Source organism: Scyliorhinus torazame, chromosome 22, assembly GCF_047496885.1.
Source record: "Scyliorhinus torazame isolate Kashiwa2021f chromosome 22, sScyTor2.1, whole genome shotgun sequence".
Classification (NCBI taxonomy): Eukaryota; Metazoa; Chordata; class Chondrichthyes; order Carcharhiniformes; family Scyliorhinidae; genus Scyliorhinus; species Scyliorhinus torazame.
Window position 1 is genome coordinate 52,403,773 of NC_092728.1, and position 25,355 is coordinate 52,429,127.

The window sequence follows — 25,355 nt, forward strand, 5'->3', positions numbered from 1 at the left end:
TGACCAATTACGAGAGCGATCTACCAGCATATGACCAGCTTCAGTCGTTACATCAAACCAGCGATGCCTGTTTTGAAAAACAGAATTTACACACCAGTTTCTGACCCTCGTGGCTTGATTTGGGGGGGGGGGGGGGGTTGCTCTGTGCGTGCCCGTCGCTGTAGCTGGCCTAGGCCTACTTGAACCGGCGCCCGGCACAAACCTGCTCAGCTCCACGGGGCTTGATTCGCAAACCTCAGCAGCCGAGATCTCCCTCGCCCCTCGCCGTGGACTAGCGAAGTGAAAGGGATTGGATTATATACGCCATTGTAGTTCAATTAGTTTCTGTAAAATAAGGCAGTTTAATGATTTGGCTCCGACCTTGGACCTCTCGAAAGGACAATCGTCCACCTGCTGAAGGATTGAGGTTGTACACTTGAGGATACACAAATCCAGATCGCAATCTTACAATTAGATATTGGACAATGTCTAATATCAAGATAAAGCAGCCCACTTGATTGGCACCCCTTCCAAAAACATTCTCTCCCTCCACCACTGACAGACAGTGGCAGCTGTGTGTACCATCCACAAGGCACACTGGAAGAACTTAGCAAATCTTCTTGGGAAACACCTTCCAAACCCACGACCAGTAACATCTAGAAGGAGAAGAGTAGCAGAGGAATGGGAATGCCACCGCTTTAATGTTCCCCTCCCCTCCAAGTCACTCAGCATCCTGACTTGGAAATATATTGCTGTTCCTTCACTGTGGCAGGGTCAAAGTACTGGAACTCGCTCCCTAACAGCGCTGTGGGTGTACCTGAACCACAGGGACTGCAGCGGTTCAAGAAGGCAGCTCACCAGCACCTTCTCAAGGGCAATTAGGGATGGTCAATAAATACTGGCATAGCCGGCAATGCCCGATCCCGTCAGCTAATTAAAAAGGTACAGATACCTCCTAACAACATGGGAGTTGATTATAGGCGTGACATCACTAAAATGGTACCTTATTTGAAATCTATTACTTACCCCACCCCGCCACCACCTCCTATCATGTCAAGGTATTTTCAGGCGTACAACAACACCCTCCAGCCCAGCAACAGCAGTGATTAGTTCTAATGCTTCATAAATAACGTGGATATATTTTGAAACTGCTTGCTGCCTGAGCCATTTCCACGCTGGAAATGGGTTAATTGATTTGCTTTCTCAGCTCTCCCTAGATGCGTGTTCCACCTCATCACCACCTCATCACCCTTTCCAAATCCAGCAGCAGCCCTATATCGTGTTTGGTGAAATTACAGAGAAATGCCGGGAATTTAGCGGCAATTTCCCAATCATGCATATCCTTCTTTGCCAGTGTGTCGGCCTTTTGGCACTCTCTCTATTTCACTACTCGCTAACAAGGACATGCAATCCCCGGAGTACTGCTGATAACTGCAGGCTACTAATAAGTTGTCTGCTGATTTTAATATGCATCTCGACTGCAAAGGCAGCACCATCACGGGCCAGTTACCATGGTAATTAGAATAATCGTGTCCTGATAATAGCTATTGTGGCTGCTTTGGTTTAGCGAAATGTCTTATTCTGGAAAATAATAGATTTCAACACAAACTTCCCACAGTTCTAGATACTTTTGTACCTCTTTTTGTTCCTTCCGTTGATGCACTGTGGAGCTTTTCAAGCAGGAACAGTCAATGGCTTTGAACTGGGCCACGCTTGGGGCTGCTATGTGCTTTGGGCAACAATGGAGTGGTATATGCAAATGAAGTGCCATCTTCAACAGGCTGACAGTTAGGTACCAGGCAGCATCCGTGGAGAGAAACTGTTCACGTTTCAGGTCAATGAGGTTCTGATGAAAGAAGGGTCAATCTCAAAGGCCATTGATCTGAAACATTAACTGATTGTCTCTGAATGCTGCCTGAGTACTTCCAGCATTTTTAGCCGGAACTTCAGGTTTCCAGCAGTGGCCGTACTTTGTTTGTGTGGAGCGCAGTCTTCCTTGGCAGCTCCGTAAAATCACCGTCCTGGTGTGGGACTTCACTCCAGTCCCACGACACGCTGGATCGGTTAATCCCGGGTAAGGTGGCGAGTGGGGCACTGCATGTCGGCACCCTTGGGCTAGGGGGCAGGAGGGATTTGGAGCGCGCACCTGCTGCTAGTTACTGCCTGCTGATTCATAGAAACAAGGAACAAGAGTAGGCCATTTGGCCCTGCTCTGATTAAATTCCACCAGCTGCCATGGTGGGATTTGAACCTATGACACCCCCCAGAGCAATAGCCTGGGCCTCTGGATTACTAGTCCGGTGGCATTAACACCACGCCATTCCCTCCCACTGCTGCAAAGTGTTACAGTATGGAAGTCAAGAACCGATGGAATTAGACTCAGACACGAGCAAGTAGCTCGTCTGAAAAATTACAGATTCTTATCACATGGGCGCAGTCTAGACCACTTCCGGTGGGTGTGGAAACTGCCAGCGGTGGATCAACTGACAGTTAGGTACCGGGCGCGATTTTCCTTTCAGGATGTGTGATGGGGCTGTCCATGAACTAATCCCAGTTTTCTGCCCTCACTGGAACTGAAAGTTACTCTCTCAGTGCTCTCGTTTACCCATTGGAAGATGTTCCGGATTACAATGTGGTGATCCACCTGAATGGAAGGAAAGACCTTGATTGGTCTTTCCTTGAAGGTCCTTGAAGGGCAGCACAGTAGCATTGTGGATAGCACAATTGCTTCACAGCTCCAGGGTCCCAGGTTCGATTCCGGCTTGGGTCACTGTCTGTGCGGAGTCTGCACATCCTCCCTGTGTGTGCGTGGGTTTCCTCCGGGTGCTCCGGTTTCCTCCCACAGTCCAAAGATGTGCAGGTTAGGTGGACTAGCCATGGTAAATTGCCCTTAGTCTCCAAAATTGCCCTTCGTGTTGGGTGGGGTTACTGGGTTATGGGAATAGGGTGGAGGTGTTGACCTTGGGTAGGGTGCTTTTTCCAAGAGCCGGTGCAGACTCGATGGGCTGAATGTCCTCCTTCTGCACTGTAAATTCTATGATAATCTATGATTGTCACTGTTGTTTAGTCAGGTATTCTGAACTGGACCTTAAGATGCAATACTGCTTCATGGTGATGGAAAATTGTACTATCTGATCAAACATTCCTGATGCCTCAAATATAAAGAGGGATCTTGGCTCAATCTTGTAATCTTGAAGAAGAGCGAAGGTCCTCCCTGTTTAAGTAACCTGGAATCTGAGGCCTGAACACAAACCTCGCCAGCTTTCAGCCGTCGCTCTGGAGTGCATCACCGAGCGACTCAGCCCACTTTTAAAAGGCTCTTCCAAAGCCTATCGTTGCCCCTTATCTTTCAGTCGTCCCCCTATCCTCTTCTGTGTCTGTGTCCGTTGTGTGATGGTTTCTCTGCTGCGGGGCAGTCTGGGAAATTACAGATTCTTATCACTTATGTGATAAGAGCCAAAGAGTAAACATGGTAAATTCATGTGCAGTCTTTAGGGCAAACCCAAGCTTGAGTCTTGATTACTTTTAAATTTAGTTCAGAAAGGAAAAACTGAGGGAATTCCGTGTTATGAGGTACTGGGATACATTACACAGATTTTATTTACTTTACAACACATTTTAGTCGGTCGATTCAATTTTTGTACCCATTTATTCTTGAGATGTGGGCGAGGCTGACAAAGCCTCAGTTACTTGTCACATGTAACTACCCTGATAAACTGAACCACTGCAGTGCATGTAGTGATGGTGTTTTCACAATTCTGTCAGGTGGGAAGTTGCAGGATTACTGATCTCGTGAAGGTGAATTCATGGCGACATTTGCCCTAATCCTGACACGCCCTTCCTGGACAGTACTGTGAGTGCATCTGCACCACGCGGAACAAGAAGGCGGCTCACCACCACCCTTCTCTAGGGAAATTAGTGATGAGCAATGAACGCTGGCCTCACGTCCCACGAATTAACAGAAAAACAAATTAGTGTCTTGGGGTGTTTGACTCGGGAGGAATTTGGAAATGACAGCATTCCCAAGAACCATCTCAGTTTTAGAGGAGGGAGGTGCCATCAATGAAAGCTTGGCGAGCTGCTTTTCCCCAATGGTGATTCTCAGTAAATGGGCATCACTGGGCAGAGTCGGCATACATTGGACATTCCTGGTTTTCCTTGTAAAGGTGTTTGTGGACCTTCTTCTTGAACAGCTGCTGCTCCAGTAGTGAAGATATTACCATGTTGCAGTTCCATTATTTTGACCCTGCAACAATGAAGGCATGGCCATGTGACGGCGGTGAGTGTTTTGGAACTGATAATGTGCTGCAAAATGTAGATGATGCGTATTAACGGACATGGGTTTCGTCCATAAGATTTATATTTTAGAGTTTGAAACTGTGTGCAAATGAATTGTGCTGGGTAGAATCACCGTTATTTCATCACGTTACTCCTGAGGGGTGGCACGGTGGCTAGCACTGCTGCCTCACCGCGCCAGGGACCCGGGTTCAATTCCAGCTTTGGGTGACTGTGTGGAGTTTGCACATTCTCCCCGTGTCTGCGTGGGTTTCCTCCGGGTGCTCCAGTTTTCTTCTACAGTCCAAAGACGTGCAGGTTAGGTGGGGCTTCGGCCATAGTGTGGGGGAGTGGGCCTGGTGGGGTGCTCTTTCAAAAGGGTCGGTGCTGACATGACGGACCAAATGGTCTCCTTCTGCACTGTAGGAATTCTATGGAGACTGAAAACCACTGGTATTCCTCCAGCCAATCTGCGGCTTAACAAAATGCACAATATTCCACCAATAACAGAATAAATATGTCACAGAAAATTTCAGCTGAACAAGCGTGAGAGAAGCATGGCAAATGTATACACATCTCTACTTCTTGTGATCGATGCTGGAGAGATGATATTTCTCTTCCCGTTAGTTTTACCTGCCTCCATACCGCTGTCAGCTGTCAGTATGAGATGGAGGAGAAGACTGCCTGGTGATGGATTCCTGGGGAGTGGTTGTGCAATTTATTCTTGTTGAAGTGCTGGTCAAGGGCATCTGAAATTATGCAATTTCATTCCCTGCGGGATAGTCAAATGTTGGATAATTTATATTCATATATAATTTTCCGCCCACAGACAATGAAGGAGAATGGTCGTGTTATTAAAAAAAACGTTCTGTCAAAATTTCTGACCTTTGAGCAGACCAGACATTGCGTTTTGTAGAGCTCGTTAGCGCGTTTATCTCATAAAGATTAGGCTCAAGAAAAAGAACAAAATATAATCAGTGAGTGTTTCCACATAAGTCAGCTTTATGTTTTTTGAGGTCATCTATTTTAATGTTTGAATTGAAAGCCTCCCAGTCAGTAGTAACCTATATAGATCTTTTCCTTGGCATAATATTTCCGAGCTCCCTTTATCTTATAACAGCTGTTACACAACATCGCACAGGTTCTGTGAAGAGAAAGTGGGGGCAGAAAGCTGATCGAACATGAGCAGGCGGCTGTATTCAACCCTTCATCCATCTTCCTCGCTCGCTATTCCAATGCCATTGGCATTACCGGGTAGCTAACAAAATTACCTCCTATTTCAGACAACATTATCAGTGCCTGCCTCCTGATGGCCATTCAGTGACATTGCATAAATTTATATTGAATTACTTGTCTTTAAAGGGGTTTTTGCAGTGTTGTAGTAATCTAGAAAAACTTGAAAAAAAGTCTTGCATTTTGAAGCGTCTGGAAGCATGACTTTAGGGTGCCTCAAAGCAGTTTCCAGTTAATGAAATACTTTATAAAGTCACTATCTAATGTAGGAAATGCCACTGTTAATTTGCTGACCGAGCAAATGATTTTTCTTTTCCTGTTAATTTTACCTGCCACTGTACCACTGTTAGCTGTCAGTATGAGATGGAAGAGAAGACTGCCTGGTGATGGATTCCTGGGGAGTAGTTGTGCAATTTGATGATCCACGATTCTCCCAAAAGGGAACAAAGTCCCCGAGCGAGCATATTTAGCCGCGTGTTTCCCAGCGCTCAGAGTGGCGAGAAACACATGGCTATTCAACGTGCCGCGCGTTGAATAAGGGGCCTGAACGGGGAATGCTTGTCTGAGGCTGTACATCGCCCCGTTTTGTACAGTGGGGAGCTCCGCTTGTCGGAATTTAAAAATGGTGTCCCGATCTCCGACCTTATCCCCCAGCCCGATCGCACTATGGGAGGTAGGGTCCCACCCCACCCAGCCCCCACCACTCCACCACCACCCTCCCCAACACCAACGCCTGGCACCCCCGACCCGATTGCACATGCACAAAAAATGCCAGCTTGGCACCTTGCCAGCTGGCAGTGCCACAGGTGTTGTGTTATGCTTCTTCATGTAGCATAAGCTGCTTCCTTGATGTATGCGCTGACAAAGGAAGGTTCAGACTTGGAGATAGGTTTAACACCTTTATTGAACAGTTAACAATTCTCCTACTTGAGTTCGACTCTCCTGCTGATCTTGCTATAGTAACTCAGTCTATCTAACCAGTCTGCTCTAAGCCATGTGGTGGGTGTGATGCTTCTGATCTGCCCCTGTGCTTCTCTCCAAGTGTCGCCTATGGAAAGAGAAAGAGGATGTGTGCCGTGTCCTTTTATATGGGTTGCGCCCTTGTTGTAGTGTCACCTCTGGGTGTCTTGACTGCCCATTGGCCGTGTCCTAATCTGTGTTCATTAGCTGTATGTCTGCATGTCATGATGTCCCTTGTGCTCCCTCTAGTGTTTACTTAGTTGTAGTGTATTTGCATTAACCCCTTGTGTATTTACAGTGATGCATATCACCACAACAGGGGCACTTTGGCACTGGCTGGGTGCCCAGGTGGCACCAGTGCCAGGGCACCACCCTCCCCAAAGGGTTTGCAGTTGGGGCCTCCGATCCCCTCCTCCCCGATTCCGAGGCTTACTGCCTCACTCTAATATTTGCCATTGTGGGTGGGATTTACATCGTAACGTTTCGCGGAATCACGTTGGATCTCACAAGGCGTGGCGAGTTGGGTAGATCCCGGGAGCGGGGTCTCCTGGCTTTCAGTGGTCACGCTGCACCACTGCGAGCTGCTTTTCCGGTGCAGCGTGGCCGTTGGATCGCGCCCACATCTCTTCATAGGCGCTGTTTGAAGGGTAACTATTGGTCAGGATGCTAGGGAAATACCATTCTTCACCAAATAGCGCCATGAAATGTTTTGCATTCACCTGAGAGGGCAGGCGGGATTTTGGTTTAGCGTCTCATCAGAATAACAGCGCGTCTGAGAGCGTAGCCCTTACTCGGCACTGCGGTGTCAGCCCTGTTAATGGACTCGAGTCTCCCAAGTGAGGCTTGAACCAATTTCTCAATGCACTGCCTGGAATGGTAGGGGGGCAGAAACCTTCAAAGGGGAATCGGTTAAATACTTGAAAAGGAGGAATTTGCAGGGCTTGGTGGAAAAAGCAGCCCAGAGGGGAAAACAGTGAAACTTGAGAAATAACTGGTGCTGGTCCCAACTGGAATTCCATTTTAAGATATAGAAGACCAGTTGGGACCAGCACCAGTTATGTCAAGTTTTACTACTTTTTCCCTTCTGGGAGAGGATTGAGACTAATCAGATAGTTCTTTCAAAGAGTTGGTCTAGATATGATGAGCTGAATGACCATTTGCAGTGGCCTTTGATTCTATGCATCTCACCACCATATAACTTTATATTGATTTACTTGTAACCATCCATTTTTAACACATGAACAGGAGGATTTATTTTTGCTCATAGCGGGCATGAAGTTTCAGCAGAGATTATGTGACCCCTAATATAAGAGCAAGCATTTTTGTCTGTGCAACAACGCTTCTGCAAATCGTTTTAAACATATGTGTCACTGATACACGAGCAAGACTGGCTGCTTTGTGGGAAAAAATTACCGGCGACTCATGGTGGATTTTATTGCCAAATTGAGCACGGTTAATGCATATACCCCAGCTCACCCAGTCCCACTGAATTGATTCTGACAAGATGGAGCCAAGTGACTCCTCCAGTCCTGTCAGTCCACCCTTGGGGCCCCTTTAAACATTCAAAGGAATTCAGATCCACATCCTTCATTTCAAGGAATTTCTGTCGGTTCCTGAATTTAAATTTTTACATCAGTGACAAAGCCAAGCTGAACGAGTTGCTGTGGACGTTGATGAGGGAGCTCCATTTTATTCATATGGCCGCAGATCTAACTGCCTGTTGGATTATTTCTGTGGACCTGTTGATACAGGAAAGGACTCTGCAATGTGCATCCATCAGCTCTGTGCTAACTGGTCGACATTACCTCCCTGTCCAGCGGCAACTTCAGACTTTTAAAGTTCTCATCCTTGTTTTCATATCCTTCTATTGCCTTGATCATAGAATCATAGAATCCCGACAGTGCAGAAGGAGGCCATTTGGCCCATCGAGTCTGTACCAGCCGTCCAAAAGAGCACCTTACTTAGGCCCAATTACTAACTTACCTAATCTTCAGACACAAAAGGGCAATTTAGCATGGCCAATCCAAGCAACCGGCACATCTTTAGACTGGGTGGAAACCGGAGCACCCGGAGAATCCCACGCAGACACGGGGAGAACGTTCAAACTCCACACAGACATTCACCCGAGGCTGGAATTGAACCCGGGTCCCATAATGGGAGGGATTCAGATTGTGACATTTCGTGAGATCCGGTTAGATCTCGTGAGGCATGGTGAGCCGGGTAGATCCAGGACGTGGTCTCTCCCGGCAGCAAGGACGAGACCTCTCCCAGCGTCTGCTGGCCGAGTTCGCCCCTGTTCACCCGGCCGGTAGATCACACCCTATATAAATGTAACAATCGGCTCTGTACTATGCTCTACGTTACTGTAATTTCTTCACAAGTTATCTGGAGCTTGAAGTGATTAAAATTGCAGATGATATAGAACTGACAAAGATGGTCCACTGGAACATTGACTCAGCAGCAGAAATAAACCATTTGGCCCTTTGGGCCTGCCGCACCATTCAATAAGATCACGGCTGACCTGGCTATTGCCCCAACTCCACTTCCTATCTGCACCCCTCACCCATAACCCTTGACTCTCTTGCCTATCAAAAATCTGTCTAACTCAACCTTGAATAAATTCAGTACCCAGCCTCCACTGTTTTCTGGGGGAGAGAACTCCACAGACTATGACCCTCTTGGGAGAAAGATAATTCTCCTCATCTCTCTTAAAAAGGAGGCCCCATATTCTTAAACTGTGTCCCCTAGTTCTAGTCTCCCCCACAAGAGGAGACATCCTTCTGGTATCTAACCTAACAAATCCTCTTAGGGTTTTATATGTTTCAATACGATCATCTCATATTCTTCTAAACTACACTGGGTATCACCCTTACTTCATAAAATAAGCCCTTCATCCAAGAAATGAGTTGAATGAACCTTCTCTGAACTGCTAATGCAATCATTTTGTAATTAAGGAAACCAAAGTTGTACACCGTGCTCCAGATGTTGTCTCACCAAGGCCCTGAACAGCTGTAGGAAAACATCCCTATTTTTACATTCCATTCCCCTTGCAGTAAACATTCAATTTGCCTTCCCAACCACTTGCTATATTTACATACCAAGCTTTTGTGATCCCTCTGAACCATTACCTTCTGCGATCTTTCTCCATTTAAAATACTGCTTTTTGATTCTTCTTGCCATAAGTGGACAAGTGCATATTTTCCCACATTATACCACATCTGCCAAATTTATGCCCACCGCTACAAAGCCAAACATCTATGTTAAAGCTGCTCTGTGTGTGAAAGTTATTATTATGGATACCGCTGGTGCTCTGAATGATCCTTCTTTTGACAGAGTACCGCCAGGTTCAAGCACTGGAAGCAACCCATAGGCCTGCCTCCGATGTCAGCTTTGCAATATAAGTATAGTCCCAGCAATGCAGTACTTTTATTGGTGGGGTGGAATAATTCTGATGAGAAATGATTGCAGAAGACCTCTGTGGTCCTGGTGCAGCGTGTACATTCCAGCTCTGTGATATGCCTTGGAGGGTGGAAATGAAATACGCCAGGACTGTCCCAGCACATTGGCTCGAATCCACAACACACTTGTGTTCAGAGGTTCCTAAGACATAGGACACCTTCAATTCTGGAATTATTAGAGAACATATTTTCAGGGGAAAGTATTCATTTCGACATTGATGCACACATTTCATTCACTCGTACCCAGGCTGTTTTGATTGTAGGCCACTCTATTGTATGGCTCCTCTTTTTAATGTTTGCCTGGGGAAATGCAGGCATGGCCCTTTTTAACTCTCGAATGGGACCAGAAACAACGACCAAGCTGGAGACTGTGAGTGGAGAACTGAACACGGCTGTGCAGCTTCAAGGCCAATCCTTGTGAAAGATTAAAACAATATTTTCCTCCCTCCATCAACGTTCTTTGCTTCCCATTAATATTAGGTAAAGATGCATTATTATTATATTTTCATGAAGCTCCAGCAACTCCACTAATATAATGTATTGTGGCTTACTCCTTGTATAGTGAGGTGGTGTGTTATTTCTAATGTTTTCCATCCCCCCCCACAACTGATGAAACTTTTGCTTCTGGTTTCTAGAATATTTTGTTCATGCCCAAGGTATTGGAATACCTGACATGCAACGATGAACAGGACGATCTACAGAAGATCCTAGTGATTCCTGCCGCTCAGAATGCTCAGCTAAATGGTTACCGGGCAGCTATTTGCAACACCACCACCAAAGTGCGGAAGGAACGCTTTCAGGAGCTCGCCGATAAACTTAAAAGCCAAGTGGACATCCAGAAAATAGTGGAGAAGGTGAGTCTCTTGTAGATTTGGTTTTTGGGGAGGGGGGGGGGGGAACTTTGTCTCATTTCAGTGTTGAAGCTTCCAGCTCATTCAAATGTCTTTTCCCACTGTAGGAGCACAGTGCACCTTGCTACGTGCCTTATCCCAACATTATTCCCATGTTCATTGTTCTTATCCTTATCTTGAGTCATCTCTGTGTAATGTCCCAACAAGTCAAATTTGCACCACTGGAGAAGGTGCATTTGGTTGTCCATCAAGATGTCTGGCTCCACTTGAAGAGATCAGGAAGCTCTGATGCATTGAGATGCACTTGCGCTGAATTTGTTTAGAACAGCAGTTTTCTCGATTCACTTACTACATAACTAAGTGAACGAATGCATGTAAAGGAGGTGGAGTAACTTTCCAAGGTTGTTCTGCCAGTGGGGAGGCTCTATTCACATTGGGAAACACTTTTGTGTGTAAATCACTGCTTAGGCTGTGGCTACAGTGTTCTGTCAAATTCTGAGTACTACACTTTAGAGAAGATGTCAGGACTTTGAAAAACGTAAAGAGGAGATGTTCCAGAATGGTGCCGGGGTGAACGACTTCCAACAATGTGAAGAAGCTAGGATAGTGCTTCTTAGAGCAGAGAAGGTCAAGGGAGATCTAATAGAGGCGTCCGAATCTACAAGGACTTTGATGGGAGTAGATGGTTAAAATTGTTTCCATTAGCAAGGGTGTCAATAACCATAGGACATGGACTTAAAATAATTGTCAAATGAACCAGAGACGAGATGAGAAATTCCTTTATGCAGTGAATCAAGATGTGGAACATGCTCATTGAAGGGATGGCGGAAGCACATTCAGTTGTAAATTTCAAAAGTAAATTAGACGTTAGAAGGGGAAACCTCTTCAGACAATGGAGCAAGATCTGGGGAATGGGGCTTATTCAATTGCTCTTTCAAAGAGCCAGCACAGATATGATGGGCTGAATGATCTCCTCTACACTGTGTCATTCCTTTAGAGGGTCCTAGGAAAGGCCCCAGCACCACAATTTCCCAGACGTGGCAAGTTAGTGATGTTACGCGAGCCACTGTAGGATGCGCTGAATAGAGGGAAGCCTGTTCTCTGAAAATGAGAAGGAAATTGATGTGGAAAATCTCAGCTGGATGCCTTCCTGCATCAACTAATAACCTGCTGCCACAGAGAAGCATTGGATGTTAAAGTGCATCTGCCTACGCTGCTCCTTTTGTTTAGAAAGGCCTTTTAGAATTATTTAATGAAATAGGTGAGGCTTACAGAGTTTGATGGAATAAATGGATGTCACAGTGTTATAGACAACTGATGAATATCATGTTAATAAAAACATTAAATTAAAGGGGATGCAACACCGATTTGATTCCTTGTATAGTCACAGGGTGGGTTTATAAGCATAATCATTTGGAAGTCAACATTCCTTGTTCTATAGCAGCAATAGAGTCGGTAAAACAGGTTAAATATTTGAATGACAAGTTCCAATGAGATCAGTGTGGCAGGTAAAGGTAAAGTTGCCACAGTCTCCGATGACCAGAGGCTACTTTCCCCTTTGAGGGGGAGAACTGACTGGCGGTGATTTAACCTGAGAATCACCCGCACCTCAGGCGAGGGGCCTTTATGAATCAGTGAGGCAATTAGGAGAGGACTTCAGCTCTTGGGCTTTATTGGGTTAATCATGTTAAGTTCACATTAGGACTGAAACGCTTCACTTTGTTTTTCTCTCTGATTTGCCTCTCCTGGCTTGATTAGAGCTGGATTGTATTTTAGTGCACGCTGGTTCTCTCAGTCATGCATTTACAGGTCACCTGTCACTACATATTACCTTGAATTAAAGAGATGGTCTAAAACATAACTATCTTATAAAACACCGCACTCATAACAGTACTGGAAAAAAGACATAGATTTACAAATTCTCAAATCTCAAATGTACACACAAGTCGTTAAAGCCCTAACTTCACACCACAGGGCTATTGGAGACTTCTACTCTGGGGTGCTGTAGACTTCCCCTGAAGTTCCATACAGTGATTTGTACTGCTTTTTCACCAATGAAACAACCAAGATTTCAACATGTACAACTTCACTGGCACAAACCTTGTCCCACCACCCCTTTTGGAGAATTATGTGCGTTGCTGAAAAGAGAGACTTTGCCCAAGCTTTTTGCCTTGTACACACCTGGACAAACACAAGAATACTAAATTTCAAACAATTGCAATTTATAATACAGGAGAAAAGGATTTTGATAGATCGTCAACTCAACTCTGGCCAGAGCATTGCCATGGAGAAAGTGAAGGGACTCTGTAAACAAAAGGATTATGTTCAAACCTTACACCTGTTTTGAATTACCCAGGAGCTTGGGGAATCATTTGTAATTTAGCATTCTTCTGTTTGTCTTGATGAGTGCAAACCGAAAAGTTTCAGCAACATATCTCTGTTTGCAGAAGTATGTCTGTTGATGCTCCATCAGATGACGATCTTATGATAAACATTTGAATCTGTTGTTCCCATCTATTGGCACCCAAACGTATTTGATTAATGCTTACGACTCAAAACAAACTTGGCTCCCCTGAATTTTCTGAAAAATTCATGTGGAGAATTCCATGCGTGGGAGCAATTATGAGGAAATCTCAAGGGGTTCAGATAATGTGATGAAGAGCGAGAGTGACGTTGAAGTGTTTGTTGTCAACTGAACTCAGAAATGAGATTAGCTTCCCGATGAATCACTATCACCCTGCCTCTGACTCATAACCTCCCACCAATTTTGCTTACAATGGAGAAAACAAAGTGAAGTTTGGCCTTTAGTGTTGTAGACTGCTCTCTGGTGACAGAGCAAGGACACCGCATTGAATTGATGCGCCGTCATTGAAAACTTAGGTTTGTAGTGCAGTCACGTCAACGTTTCTGGAACCGAATCAAATCCAATATCTAACATTCCTGTGTGTGACATTTGCTTGTAAATTGCACATTCGCCCATCAAAGTGTGCAAATTGCAATTCTGAAATGTTTGCTGGGCCATTGTCCATTTCACATCAAACAGGAGAGAGAGGTGACAGCTAAATGAAACAAAAAAGGCAGTCGGGATGTTTTCAAATATGTGGGTTCTTTAATTGTTTTGATCCAGTGCGTTAAACAAGTGAAGCTGCTGTTCCATCTATTGGCACCCAAACATACGTGATATGCCTGTAACTCACCAAGGTCATCCATTCTTCTGCACATTATTGACTGCAGTAGCCCTTGTGGTTGTTCATAATGTACAACATGCTGAAATAGGTCCGTGGTTATTTATAGCTTGTGTAGAAATCAAGCACTGCTTTCCGGTGCCTTATCATATTGAGGAGTTCATTCAAGTAGCTATAGAATCACACGAAGAGGCCCTTCGGCCCATCGAGTCGGCACAGACATGTGAAAAACACCTGACCTGCCTACCGAATCCCATTTACCAGCACTTGGCCCAAAGTCTTGAACGTTATGGGGTGCCAAGTGGCCATCCAGGTACTTTTTAAAGGATGTAAGGCAAACCTCTCTACCAGGCAGTGCATTCCAGACCGTCACCACCCTCGGTAAAAAAGCTTTCTCTCAAATCCATCCAAAACCTCTTGCCCCTCACCTTGAACTTGTGTCCCCACGTGACTGACTCTGCAACTAAGGGGAACAGCTGCTCCCTATTCACCCTCTCCACGCCCCTCATGATGCTATGAACCTCTTGCCTAAAAACATGGGCTGGGATTTTGTCCTCCTGTTTGCATCGGGTGTGAATGATGACGGGAGTGCAAAAATCTCATGAGAGGTCCAAATCGCGTTATACATCAGCAGGAACTCCCACCCACTGAGATTCTCTTTCCCCCCCCCCCCCCCCCCCCCCCCCCAAACCCATGACTTAAATTGATTCCTGATGTTTAACGTCAGGAACCCTATCAGAGTAAATATAAATAATTAGCAGGCCTTTACGCTTGATGGTCCCCCTCCATCACATTGCTCATTCACGTCGGTGTGGGGGCATGCTGATGTGAATTATGACAGGTCTCCCATGGCGTGCACCTGGTGAGCAGTGCCGGGAATGGTAGTGGTGTTGCGTGGGGGGGGGGGGGGGATGATGGTGGTGGTCTATTTTTGCTTTTTTGTGTCAGGGTGGCCTTTAAAAAAGGTTGCGAGCAATGCGATGGAGAAAGCTGCTGTCGGGGCCAGTGGCTTTGATGCCTCTTTCCTGCCTGCTGCGACATTCTTCAGAAAAATAGAATAATTCCATCCTTGGCCTCAAGAAATAGTGGTTAAAGTGTAAAGTTTGAACTTTGGCACCCTATTTTCCCACTGAGATTTATTTCCCTAAAACAACACCTCTTTGCTGGTCTACTTTGATTTTCATGAGCTTTCTGTTGTTACGGCATGTTGTGGAGATGTCTATATGCAGGCTTCACACCAGACAATGTCATATGAAGTCAGAAGCCCTTGAAAGGGGAACTGGGTGAGAAAGGATAAGAATTGCTGAATATCCAGCTGAATTGAATTATGGACTGGACACTATATTAAGTGTTTATCATGCTCATACTAACTTCGGCCCAATTTTAAACGCAAACCTTAGATTAAAATACATGCATAAGTATTCTCTGCAAGGACACAGGTTGGAGAGATAAATTGGAATCAATATTTTTGATATGATTACACATTGATGAGTAATCGGACAAAACAACATGATTTGCAAGTTTTTAATTTCTGCTAATGTACTCTGCAAGTGTGCCTGGTCAACAGTACATTGCACAAAAGTCATCCAAGTCCAAGGTGATGACCTATCTTGAGGTGTTTTAGTAACCCCCTGACATTGTCGAGTTTGTTTTCAAAAGACAATACATTTAAATACTCTATAGACAATTACATGGGCAGGGTGGGTATAGAGGGATATGGGCCAAATGCAGGCAAGTAGAACTAGCTTAGTGATAGAAACTGGGTGGCATGGACAAGCTGGGCCGATGGGCCTGTTTCCAGCTGTAAACATCTATGACTCTAAATATGCATAAATGCAAAAGTGTTTGTGTAACAACCCTTACGAGGACCACAGGGATACCCTAATCGATCTCCATGCGACTTGTGGGATACGAGCTTCCCAGCTAGCAGGCAGAGGTCCGCCTAGCTGAGGCCCTTTACTGGAGTTCGTCAAAGCCGGCCCGGATAGGGACTGGCATTCTGGTAGTTCCGACGTAGCGGCCATTTTCTTTGTCTGCAATAAACTTGCTGTTGTTCACCCCAAGGGCCTCCTGGGTCTTCATAGTTTGCTAACTAACCTGGAAATTAAACCTGAAACATCAATTTACATTGACACTTAACACAAGGTTCAGCCACGAGGTGATGTTATGTCATGCATTGTGAATAACTACCAGGCTTGTTACAACCTATTGGTTATGATGGCTATACTGGTTATAATCTACCATACTGGATATCTACTGCTACTGTAGTGTTTTCTTTCCCATGTCTAGCTCAAGTTGAATGAGGTGAACAGCACAGCCGTTCAGCAACACCTCCGGGCCTTACTTGAAGACCTCATTGAAGTGGAGAAAATTCTGAAAGATGTCGATGCCTTATCAGGGCTGGCCAGACTGCTCCCAAAGGGGGCCTGTGCTGGCAAAAGCCCACCAACAGCTGCCAACAGCACCAGCTGGAGCGGCAACTTCACAGCCACCAATGCCACTTCGGAGGAGGGAGAGGAGTCTGAGAAAAAGAATCCTCACACTCAGTTTTCAGCCTTTGTCCAGCTCTGGGCCGGCCTTCAGCCAATCCTCTGCGGGAATAACAGGTAAAACCACTAACTGATGTAATCCTGCTATTGTAGTGAGAAATAGATATAAAAATGACTTCCATAACCAACATGATGTTCTCAATCTCTACTTCTTTCATGGGCCAAATTACATATTCCATTGTCCGTCCCTTCTGAGTTGCCTTCAAATCACCCCCCATTCCCCTTTGTGCATTTAGTACTACCTGTGTACACACTATCCTGTATTCTGACATGAAATTAAGTCCATTATTTCCATTATTGTAATTTGTAGAACAGTTGTTTTCCTGAGAAATTATCATTCCCTGATAATATGAAAAACATTTTTAGTCGTGGGAGGGATAGAAATTTAAGTTACCACATCTTTATTTACCTCCTAACTTACTTGAACTCTTCTGAGGTGAACTTCAGTGGCTCTCTGCAATGGACTGCGAGGAGGTGGCAGCCCTCCTAGGCAACTCTACCAATGCACAGAAACCCATGACCTCTGCTTGCCAATTCCCCAGCAAAACTTAAATTCCACCAGCATGGTAGCATGGTGGTTAGCACTGTCGCTTCACAGCTCCAGGGTCCCAGGTTCGAATCCCGGCATGAGTCACTGTCTGTTTGGAGTCTGCATGTTCTCCCCGTATCTGCGTGGATTTCTTCTGGGTGCTCCGGTTTCCTCCCACAGTCCAAAGATGTGCAGATTAGGTGGATTGGCCATGCTAAATTGCCCTTGTCCAAAATGGTTGGGAGGGGTTGCAGGGATGGGGTGGAGGTATGGGCTTAAGTGGGGTGCTCTTTCCAAGGAGTGGTACAGACTCGATGGGACGAATAGCCACCTTCTGCACTGTAAATTATGTGATTCTATGGTTTGGACCCATGTCCCCAAAACATTCCAGAGGTCTGGGCCGCTAAAATTCCAGCCCAGTGCCATTCACATTATGCCAACATCTCCCCAGCATACGGCACCACGTAATCTATTTCAGTGGATTGTCTTGCTCAGTTGATGAGACCAATCTCTCTGCCTGGGATAGATGTACATTCTGCTGTTCGACTTCCATGCCCCAACCACTTTCTGAGTAAAGAACCTGCCTCTGACATCCCTCCTATTTCTTCCACCATGAACCTTATAGTTATGCCCCTTGTAACAGCTACATCCACCCAAGGAAAAAGTTGCTGAACGTCCACTCTATCTATCCCTCTCATCCTAGTTCGGCACAACATTGTGGACCGAAGGGCCTGTACTGTGCTGTACAGTTCTATGTTCTATGTTCCTCACGGATCAATAGAGATCAAAAGGATTTGTCCACAGCAACGTGTTTTCCTGTATAATCAGACTTGGCTCACAAGTAACCTATTGATTGGTCTCAAAATGAAAGAACTTTCCCCCTTGCATATTAAAAACAGCTTGTCTGCAATGAATTCCTGACCACTGGGGGCACTGACTTAACAATTTAATCCTTCTCAGACAAGCCTTTGTTGAAAGCACTTTAATAAGGCTCAAATCTAAGCCCTTAAAATGGGAAAATTGCAAAAAGTTTCCCAAACTTTGACGCACCCTTTGATGCATCGTATCAATAGAAGATTTGTAATTAGCAAAAATGTACTTGGAATAACCTTTTGCTAAAGTGTGCTATCATCACTTTTATCCTAGTTTGAATCTGTGGACTTTGATCTTACGATCAATGGAACTTTCCAATTCGAAGGCTGAATTCTTTGGTCCCTCTTGGGCAACTGTTGTCCTGAAGTTCTTTTCAATGGCCGCCTGGTTAGAAACAATATTCCGTTTCAACCAGTGGCTGCAAAACACATCTGAATTTTTGTCAGAATTTTGTCCCGCAACTCGTAGCATAATTACTCCAGGGTTGATTTTAATTATTGTTATTTGTAATGTGTCTCTGCTTTCCTTCTCATGACAGGCATACGCCAATTTACTTATATTTCTCTCTTATTTGATCCAGAACTATAGAACCTGAGGCCCTGAAACAGGGAAACATGAGTTCGTTGGGCTTCACCAGCAAGGAGCAACGCAACCTCGGACTGCTGGTGCACCTCATGACCACTAATCCCAAAATTCTTTATTCACCAGTTGGCACTGAGGTGGACAAGGTCATAGAAAAGGTAAGAGCCCAGCAAAGCTACAATTCCAGGAAACAGCTGGCAGAAAGAATGGTTCAGGCTGTGCACTTTGCCATAACCGGCGCACTGTCCTCCAGAAGTGCCATTCGTAAATAATTATATTTCGAAACACCACAGCCATGGAATATTACAGCACACAAAGGGACCACTCAACCCAGTGTGTCTGTTCCAGCTCCTTGAGAGAGCTGTTCAATTAATTACACTTCCCCGCTCTTTCCCCATAGCCCGGATTTAAAGTAGGTTGCACAGCTGTACTGTTTCATTCCACGGCGTCAATGCGAGCAATGGAGTGTAAACAGCTATGTGTTAGCACAGCACCAATTGAACACATAGGTGTCTAGCCAAACTGAATGCACAGCGCTATATTGTAATTTACTGATGCAGGCAGTAGAAATACCTGACATTGTTAGCATAGGAAAAAAAACACAACTCTTAAACCTGCGACCATTCATCTTCAGTCCCAAAAAAGTGCCGAGCCAATGATTACTTTTAAATAAATGAACCATTTTCTATGTACTTTTCTATGTTTCTATAGCACAAAGGGCGAAGGGAACCAAGGGATAGGGGGGGAAAGCGGGATTAGTCTATTGAGTTGGATGATCAGCCATGATCATAATGATTGGCAGGGCAGGCTCGAAGGGCCGAATGGCCTCCTCCTGCTCCTGTTTTCTATGTTTCTACAAACAAAATTGATTGAATATTACAAGCAACCGGTGTGGGAGATAAAAGAGGAAAATTGATATTTTAAAGATTGTAAGAGTGGAAATCACAGTCAGGTCGTTGTGGAGGCCGCCTCCTGCAAACAACATCATTGGCTTTCTGCATACCTGCCAAAAGGTGTCGGCGGCCATGCTGTGTCAGGTGTGGATACAGGATGGGGTTCCCCCCTCCCTAGCAAAAGACACTGGATGAGATCCCTCATCCCTCAGCAGGTGACGCAGGGTCTCTCTTCCTCCTCCCCCCCCCCCCCCCCCCCACTCCCGGAGATCGGAGGCCTCAGCAGGGAACGCATGGCCAAGGCTGCACTTAACCCCGTTCCCTGCACTGAGGAGGTCCACTCGCTGGAACTCAGTGCAGGGAGAGATCAGGACTCCAGTTTTAAATGGTGTCCCGCTCTCTCAAACCCCTCGAATCTCCCATCCCCCGATGTGACCAAAAGTCCAACTCGCATATAAGGGGGTCCTTGCCCCCCCCCCCTTCCCCCACCAGAACCCCCAACACCCGCGCAGGGCACCCCCGGCCCGATCCTCGCAGTGTAAAAAATGTCAGCTTGGCAGTGTCAGCTTGGCACCCTGGCAGTGCCCCTGCCAGCTGTCAGTGCCACCTGGGCATTTTGGAAGTGCCAGGCAGGCAGTGCCAAGGTGCCCGGATGGCAACGGCAGTGCCAGGCTGCCCAGGGGGCAAGCACCTGAGGGCCTCCGATCCCACAAGTGCCGTTCCATTTGCGGGTGCAGGATTAATGCAAAGTTTATTTTAAGCAGTAGAGGGATAAATACTCAGTTATCTAATTAAATAGTATACGGGGATTGGATTGGATTTAATCTGACACAAAAACATCTTTCTAAAGTTTAATTTCAAAGGTTTAATTTAAAGGAATAAATCATGGCAGGACAGCTCCAAGGCGTGGTCTGTTCCTCTTGCTCCACGTGGCAGGCTGGGGACAGTTCCAGTCCCCAGGGTCAGCATGTGTACAGGAAGTGTCTCTAGTTACAACCCCTGGAAGCTCGAGTTTCAGAGCTGGAGCGGTGGCTGGAGACACTGTGGAGCATCCGCGAGTCGGAGAGTATCATGGATGGCACGTATAGAGCGGTGGTCACACCGCAGGCTCAGACTTCGCAGGCAGGAACGGAATGGTGACCACCAGACAGAGAAAGCGAGCGAGGCAGGAATCTCCTGTGGCCATTCCCCTGCAGAACAGATATACCGCTTTGGATACTGTTGAGGGGAATGGCCTCTCGGGAAAACCGCAACAGCCAAACTCATGGCATCATGGTTGGTTCTGCTGCAGAAGGGAGGGGTGATAAGTGTGACAGTGCAATAGTTTAGGGGATTCAATTGTAAGGGGAATAGACAGGCGTTTCTGTGGCAGCAAACGAGACTCCAGGATGGTATGTTGTCTCCCTGGTGCTAGGGTCAAGAATATCTCGGAGCGGGTACAGGACATTCTGTTCGTCCTGGTACACATCGGTACAACTGACATAGGTAAAAAAAAAAGGGATGAGGTCCTAAAAGCAGAATACAGGGAGCTAGGAAGGAAGTTAAGAAATCGGACCTCGAAGGTAGTGATCTCAGGATTACTACCGGTGCCACGTGCTAGTCAGAGTAGAAATGACAGGATATATAGGATGAATACGTGGCTGAAGGGATGGTGTCAGGGGGAGGGTTTCAGATTCCTGGGGCATTGGGACCGGTTCTGGGGGAGGTGGGACCTGTACAAACTGGACGGGTTACACCTGGGCAGGACTGGAACTGATGTCCGAGGGGAGCTATTTGCTAGAGCAGTTGGGGAGTGTTTAAACTAATGTGGCAGGGGGTTGGGAACCGATGCAGAAAGTCAGAAGGTAGTAAAACAGGGACAGAAACAAAAGGCAGTAAGGGGGAAAGTGTAAGACAGAGAGGCCATAGTCAAAAGTCAAAAAGGGTGACAGTACAAGGTACAGTGACTGAGGGGAGCTCAGTGAATAGGCCCAGTAATACTAAAAGGAATAAAACGGGAAGTAAAAACATGAATGGAAAGTGACGTGGCAGGTTGTTACATGAAGATATGGGTTCAACGACTAGGAAAATTAGGAGAAATGTTAAGAGGAAAAATAACTTGAGAGGTTACTGGTCAAGGTGTTAAGATTCAAAACAGAGGTATAAAAGACAACATAAGTGTACTTTACCTGAATGCTCGTAGTATTCGGAATAAGGTAAATGAGTTGATGGCGCAAATTATCGTGAATGACTGTGATTTAGTGGCCATTACTGAAACATGGTTAAAGGATGGTCACGACTGGGAGTTAAATATCCAAGGGTATCAAACTATACGGAAGGCAGAGTGGATGGCAAGAGAGTTGGTGTAGCTCTGTTATTCAAGGATGACATCCGGGCGATAGTAAGGGATGACATCGGTGCTATGGAGGATAAGGTTGAATCGATTTGGGTGGAAATCAGGAATAGTAAGGCGAAAAAGTCACTGATAGGAGTAGTCTATCGGCCACCAAATAGTAACATTATGGTGGGGCAGGCAATAAACAAATAAATAACGGATGCATGTAAAAATGGTACAGAAGTTATCATGGGGGATTTTAATCTACATGTCGATTGGTTTAACCAAGTCGGTCAAGGCAGCCTTGAGGAGGAGTTTATAGAATGTATCCGTGATAATTTCCTAGAACAGTATGTAATGGAACCTACGAGGGAACAAGCGGTCCTAGATCTGGTCCTGTGTAATGAGACAGGATTGATTAATGATCTCATAGTTGGGGATCCTCTCGGAAGGAGCGATCACAATATGATGGAAATTAAAATACAGAAGGAGGGTGAGAAGGTATAATCAAACACTCGTGTTTTGTGCTTAAACAAAGGAGATTACAATGGGATGAGAGAAGCGCTAGCTAAGGTAGACTGGGAGCAAAGACTTTATTGTGAAACAGTTGAGGAACAGTGGAGAACCTTCCAAGCGATTTTTCACAGTGCTCAGCAAAGTTTATACCAACAAAAAGGAAGGACGGTAGAAAGAGGGAAAATCGACTGTGGATATCTAAGGAAATAAGGGAGAGTATCAAATTGAAGATAAAAGGCATGCAAAGTGGCAAAGATTGGTGGGAGACTAGAGGACTGGGAAATCTTTAGGGAGCAACAGAAAGCTACTAAAAAAGCTATAAAGAAGAATATGAGAGTAAACTTGCTCAGAATATAAAAGCAGATAGTAAATGTTTCTACAAATATATAAAACAAAAAAGAGTGGCCAAGGTAAATATTGGTCCTTTGGAGGATGAGAAGGGAGATTTAATAATGGGAGATGAGAAAATTGCTGAGGAACTGAACAGGTTTTTTGGGTCGGTCTTCACAGTGGAAGACACAAATAACATGTCAGTGACTGATGGAAATGAGGCTCTGACAGGTGAGGACCTTGAGATGATTGTTATCACTAAGGAGGTAGTGATGGGCAAGCTAATGGGGCTAAAGGTAGACTAAAGGTAGACACTGGCCCTGATGGAATGCATCCCAGAGTGCTAAAAGAAATGGCTAGGGAAATTGCAAATGCACCAGTGATAATTTACCAAAATTCACTAGACTGGGGTGGTCCCGGCGGTTTGGAAATTAGCAAACATGACACCACTGTTTAAAAAAGGAGGTAGGCAGAAAGCGGGTAAGTATAGGCCAGTTAGCTTAACTTCGGTAGTAGGGAAGATGCTGGAATTTATCATCAAGGAAGAAATAGCGAGGCATCTGGATGGAAATTGTCCCATTGGGCAGACGCAGCATGGGTTCATAAAGGTCAGGTCGTGCCTATCTAATTTAGTGGAATGTTTTGAGGACATTTCCAATGCGGTCGATAACAGGGAGCCAATGGCTGTAGTATATGTGGATTTTCAGAAAGCTTTTGACAAGGTGCCACACAAAAGATTGCTGCATAATATACAGATGCATGGCATTAAGGGGAAAGTAGTAGCATGGATAGAGGATTGGTTAATTAATAGAAAGCAAAGAGTGGGGATTAATGGATATTTCTCTGGTTGGCACTCAGTAGCTAGTGGTGTCCCTCAGGGATCAGTGTTGGGCCCACAATTGTTCACAAGTTACATAGATGATTTGGAGTTGGGAACCAAGTGCAATGTGTCCAGGTTTGCAGACGACACTAAGCTGAGTGGTAAAGCAAAAAGTACAGCGGAAGTCTGCAGAGGGATTTGGATAGGTTAAGTGAACGGGCTATGGTCTGGCAGATGGAATACAATGTTGCCAAATGTGAGGTTATCCATTTTGGTGGGATTAACAGCAAAAGGGATTATTATTTAAATGATAAAATATTAAAACATGCTGCTGTGCAGAGAGACCTGGGTGTGCTAGTGCATGAGTCGCAGAAAGTTGGTTTACAGGTGTAACAGGTGATTAAGAAGGCCAATGGAGTTTTGTCCTTCATTGCTAGAGGGATGGAGTTTAAGACTAGGGAGGTTATGCTGCAATTGTATAAAGTGTTAGTGAGGCCACACCTGGAGCATTGTGTTCAGTTTTGATCTCCTTACCTGAGAAAGGACGTACTGGCACTGGAGAGTGTGCAGAGGAGATTCACTAGGTTAATCCCAGAGTTGAGGGGGTTGGATTACAAGGAGAGGTTGAGTATACTGGGACTGTACTCATTGGAATTTAGAAGGATGAGGAGGGATCTTATAGAAACATATAAAATTATGAAGGGAATAGATAGGATTGATGCAGGCAGGTTGTTTCCACTGGTGGGTGAAAGCAGAACTAGGGGTCATAGCCTCAAAATAAGGGGAAGTAGATTAGGAGGAACTTCTTCACCCAAAGGGTTGTGAATCTATGGAATTCCTTGCCCAGTGAAGCAGTTGAGGCTCCTTCATTAAATGTTTTTAAGATAAAGAGAGATAGTTTTTTGAAGAATAAAGGGATAAAGAGTTATGGTGTTCAGGCCGGAAAGTGGAGCTGAGTCCACAAAAGATCAGCCATGATCTCATTAAATGGAGTAGGCCCGAGGAGCCAGATGGCTTACTCCAGCTCCTAGTTCTTATGAACAAAAATCTGGCAGAAAAATGTTCTCCATAAATAAGCAAAGGCTGCTGAGTATAAGATGCTAATCATAGCTGCTGACAGCTGTGATATTGATTTAAACATTGTGAGTAGGGAACACGAACATGCACTGCAGGAAAAATGAGTTACAGGGGCCATTGCCATATAAAATAGAAATCAATATCTCACAGGGCACCAGTTGTACTGTTCATTTTGTAATTATTGAAGAATAATAACATCAGATTTTTCTTATTTATACTGTGGAAGCATTACATTATTCTTGAGAAGTACTCAACAAGGTTAAGGCCATATTTTTGAAAACAGTGACCTGTATATACAGGCGAGCGTGAGATGGATTTAATTTTTCAATTCAAGAAATGCTTGATTGGAGGGGCATGCATTACACAACCGGGTACACAGCTATTATTTTACTTTTCCGACATTTGTTCAAGTCCAACCCAGATGCACGTGATGAAAATCTCCCGAGTGGCGAATCTAATTGTTCTTGGTGGACGTTGGTGGATTGTCACAGGGATTAGTGCTGGGGCCTCACCCATTTACAATTTATATCAGTGACGTGGATGAACAAACACAAGGTGTGCCTGCCAGATTTGCTGATGATACAAGGATAGGGTAGGAAAGTAAGTTGCCAAGAGGACATGAGAGTCTACAAAGGAATTTAGATAGGTTAAGTGAGTGGGCAAAAACCTGGACAGATAGAGCATAATGTGGGAAGATGCGATCTTGTCCACTTTGGCAGGAAGATTAGAAAAACAGTATAATATTTGAATGGTGAGAGACTGGAAAACTATATAGAACTGAGGAATCTGGGTGTCCTGGAACACACAAGGTTAGTATGCAGGTGCAGCAAGTGAATAAGAAATGTTGGCTTTTATTGCAAGTGGAATCGAGTGCTCCAGTAGTAGAGGGCCGCAGTTACACTGCATCGGGAGTACCGTGCACAGTTTAGGT

At 45.2% G+C, this 25,355-nt stretch overlaps 1 protein-coding gene across 3 annotated transcripts in view; it reads left to right on the forward strand.

The window, feature by feature from the left end:
• The window catches only part of abca2 (ATP-binding cassette, sub-family A (ABC1), member 2), a 739,176-nt gene that overhangs the window by 389,245 nt on the left and 324,576 nt on the right, over positions 1 to 25,355 (forward strand). For all 3 annotated transcript variants that reach the window (XM_072488215.1, XM_072488216.1, XM_072488217.1), the window contains 3 exons: positions 10,541 to 10,759; positions 16,231 to 16,547; positions 18,473 to 18,632. In XM_072488215.1, the coding sequence (XP_072344316.1) occupies positions 10,541 to 10,759; positions 16,231 to 16,547; positions 18,473 to 18,632 (696 nt within the window). The remainder of the gene's footprint in view (positions 1 to 10,540; positions 10,760 to 16,230; positions 16,548 to 18,472; positions 18,633 to 25,355) is intronic.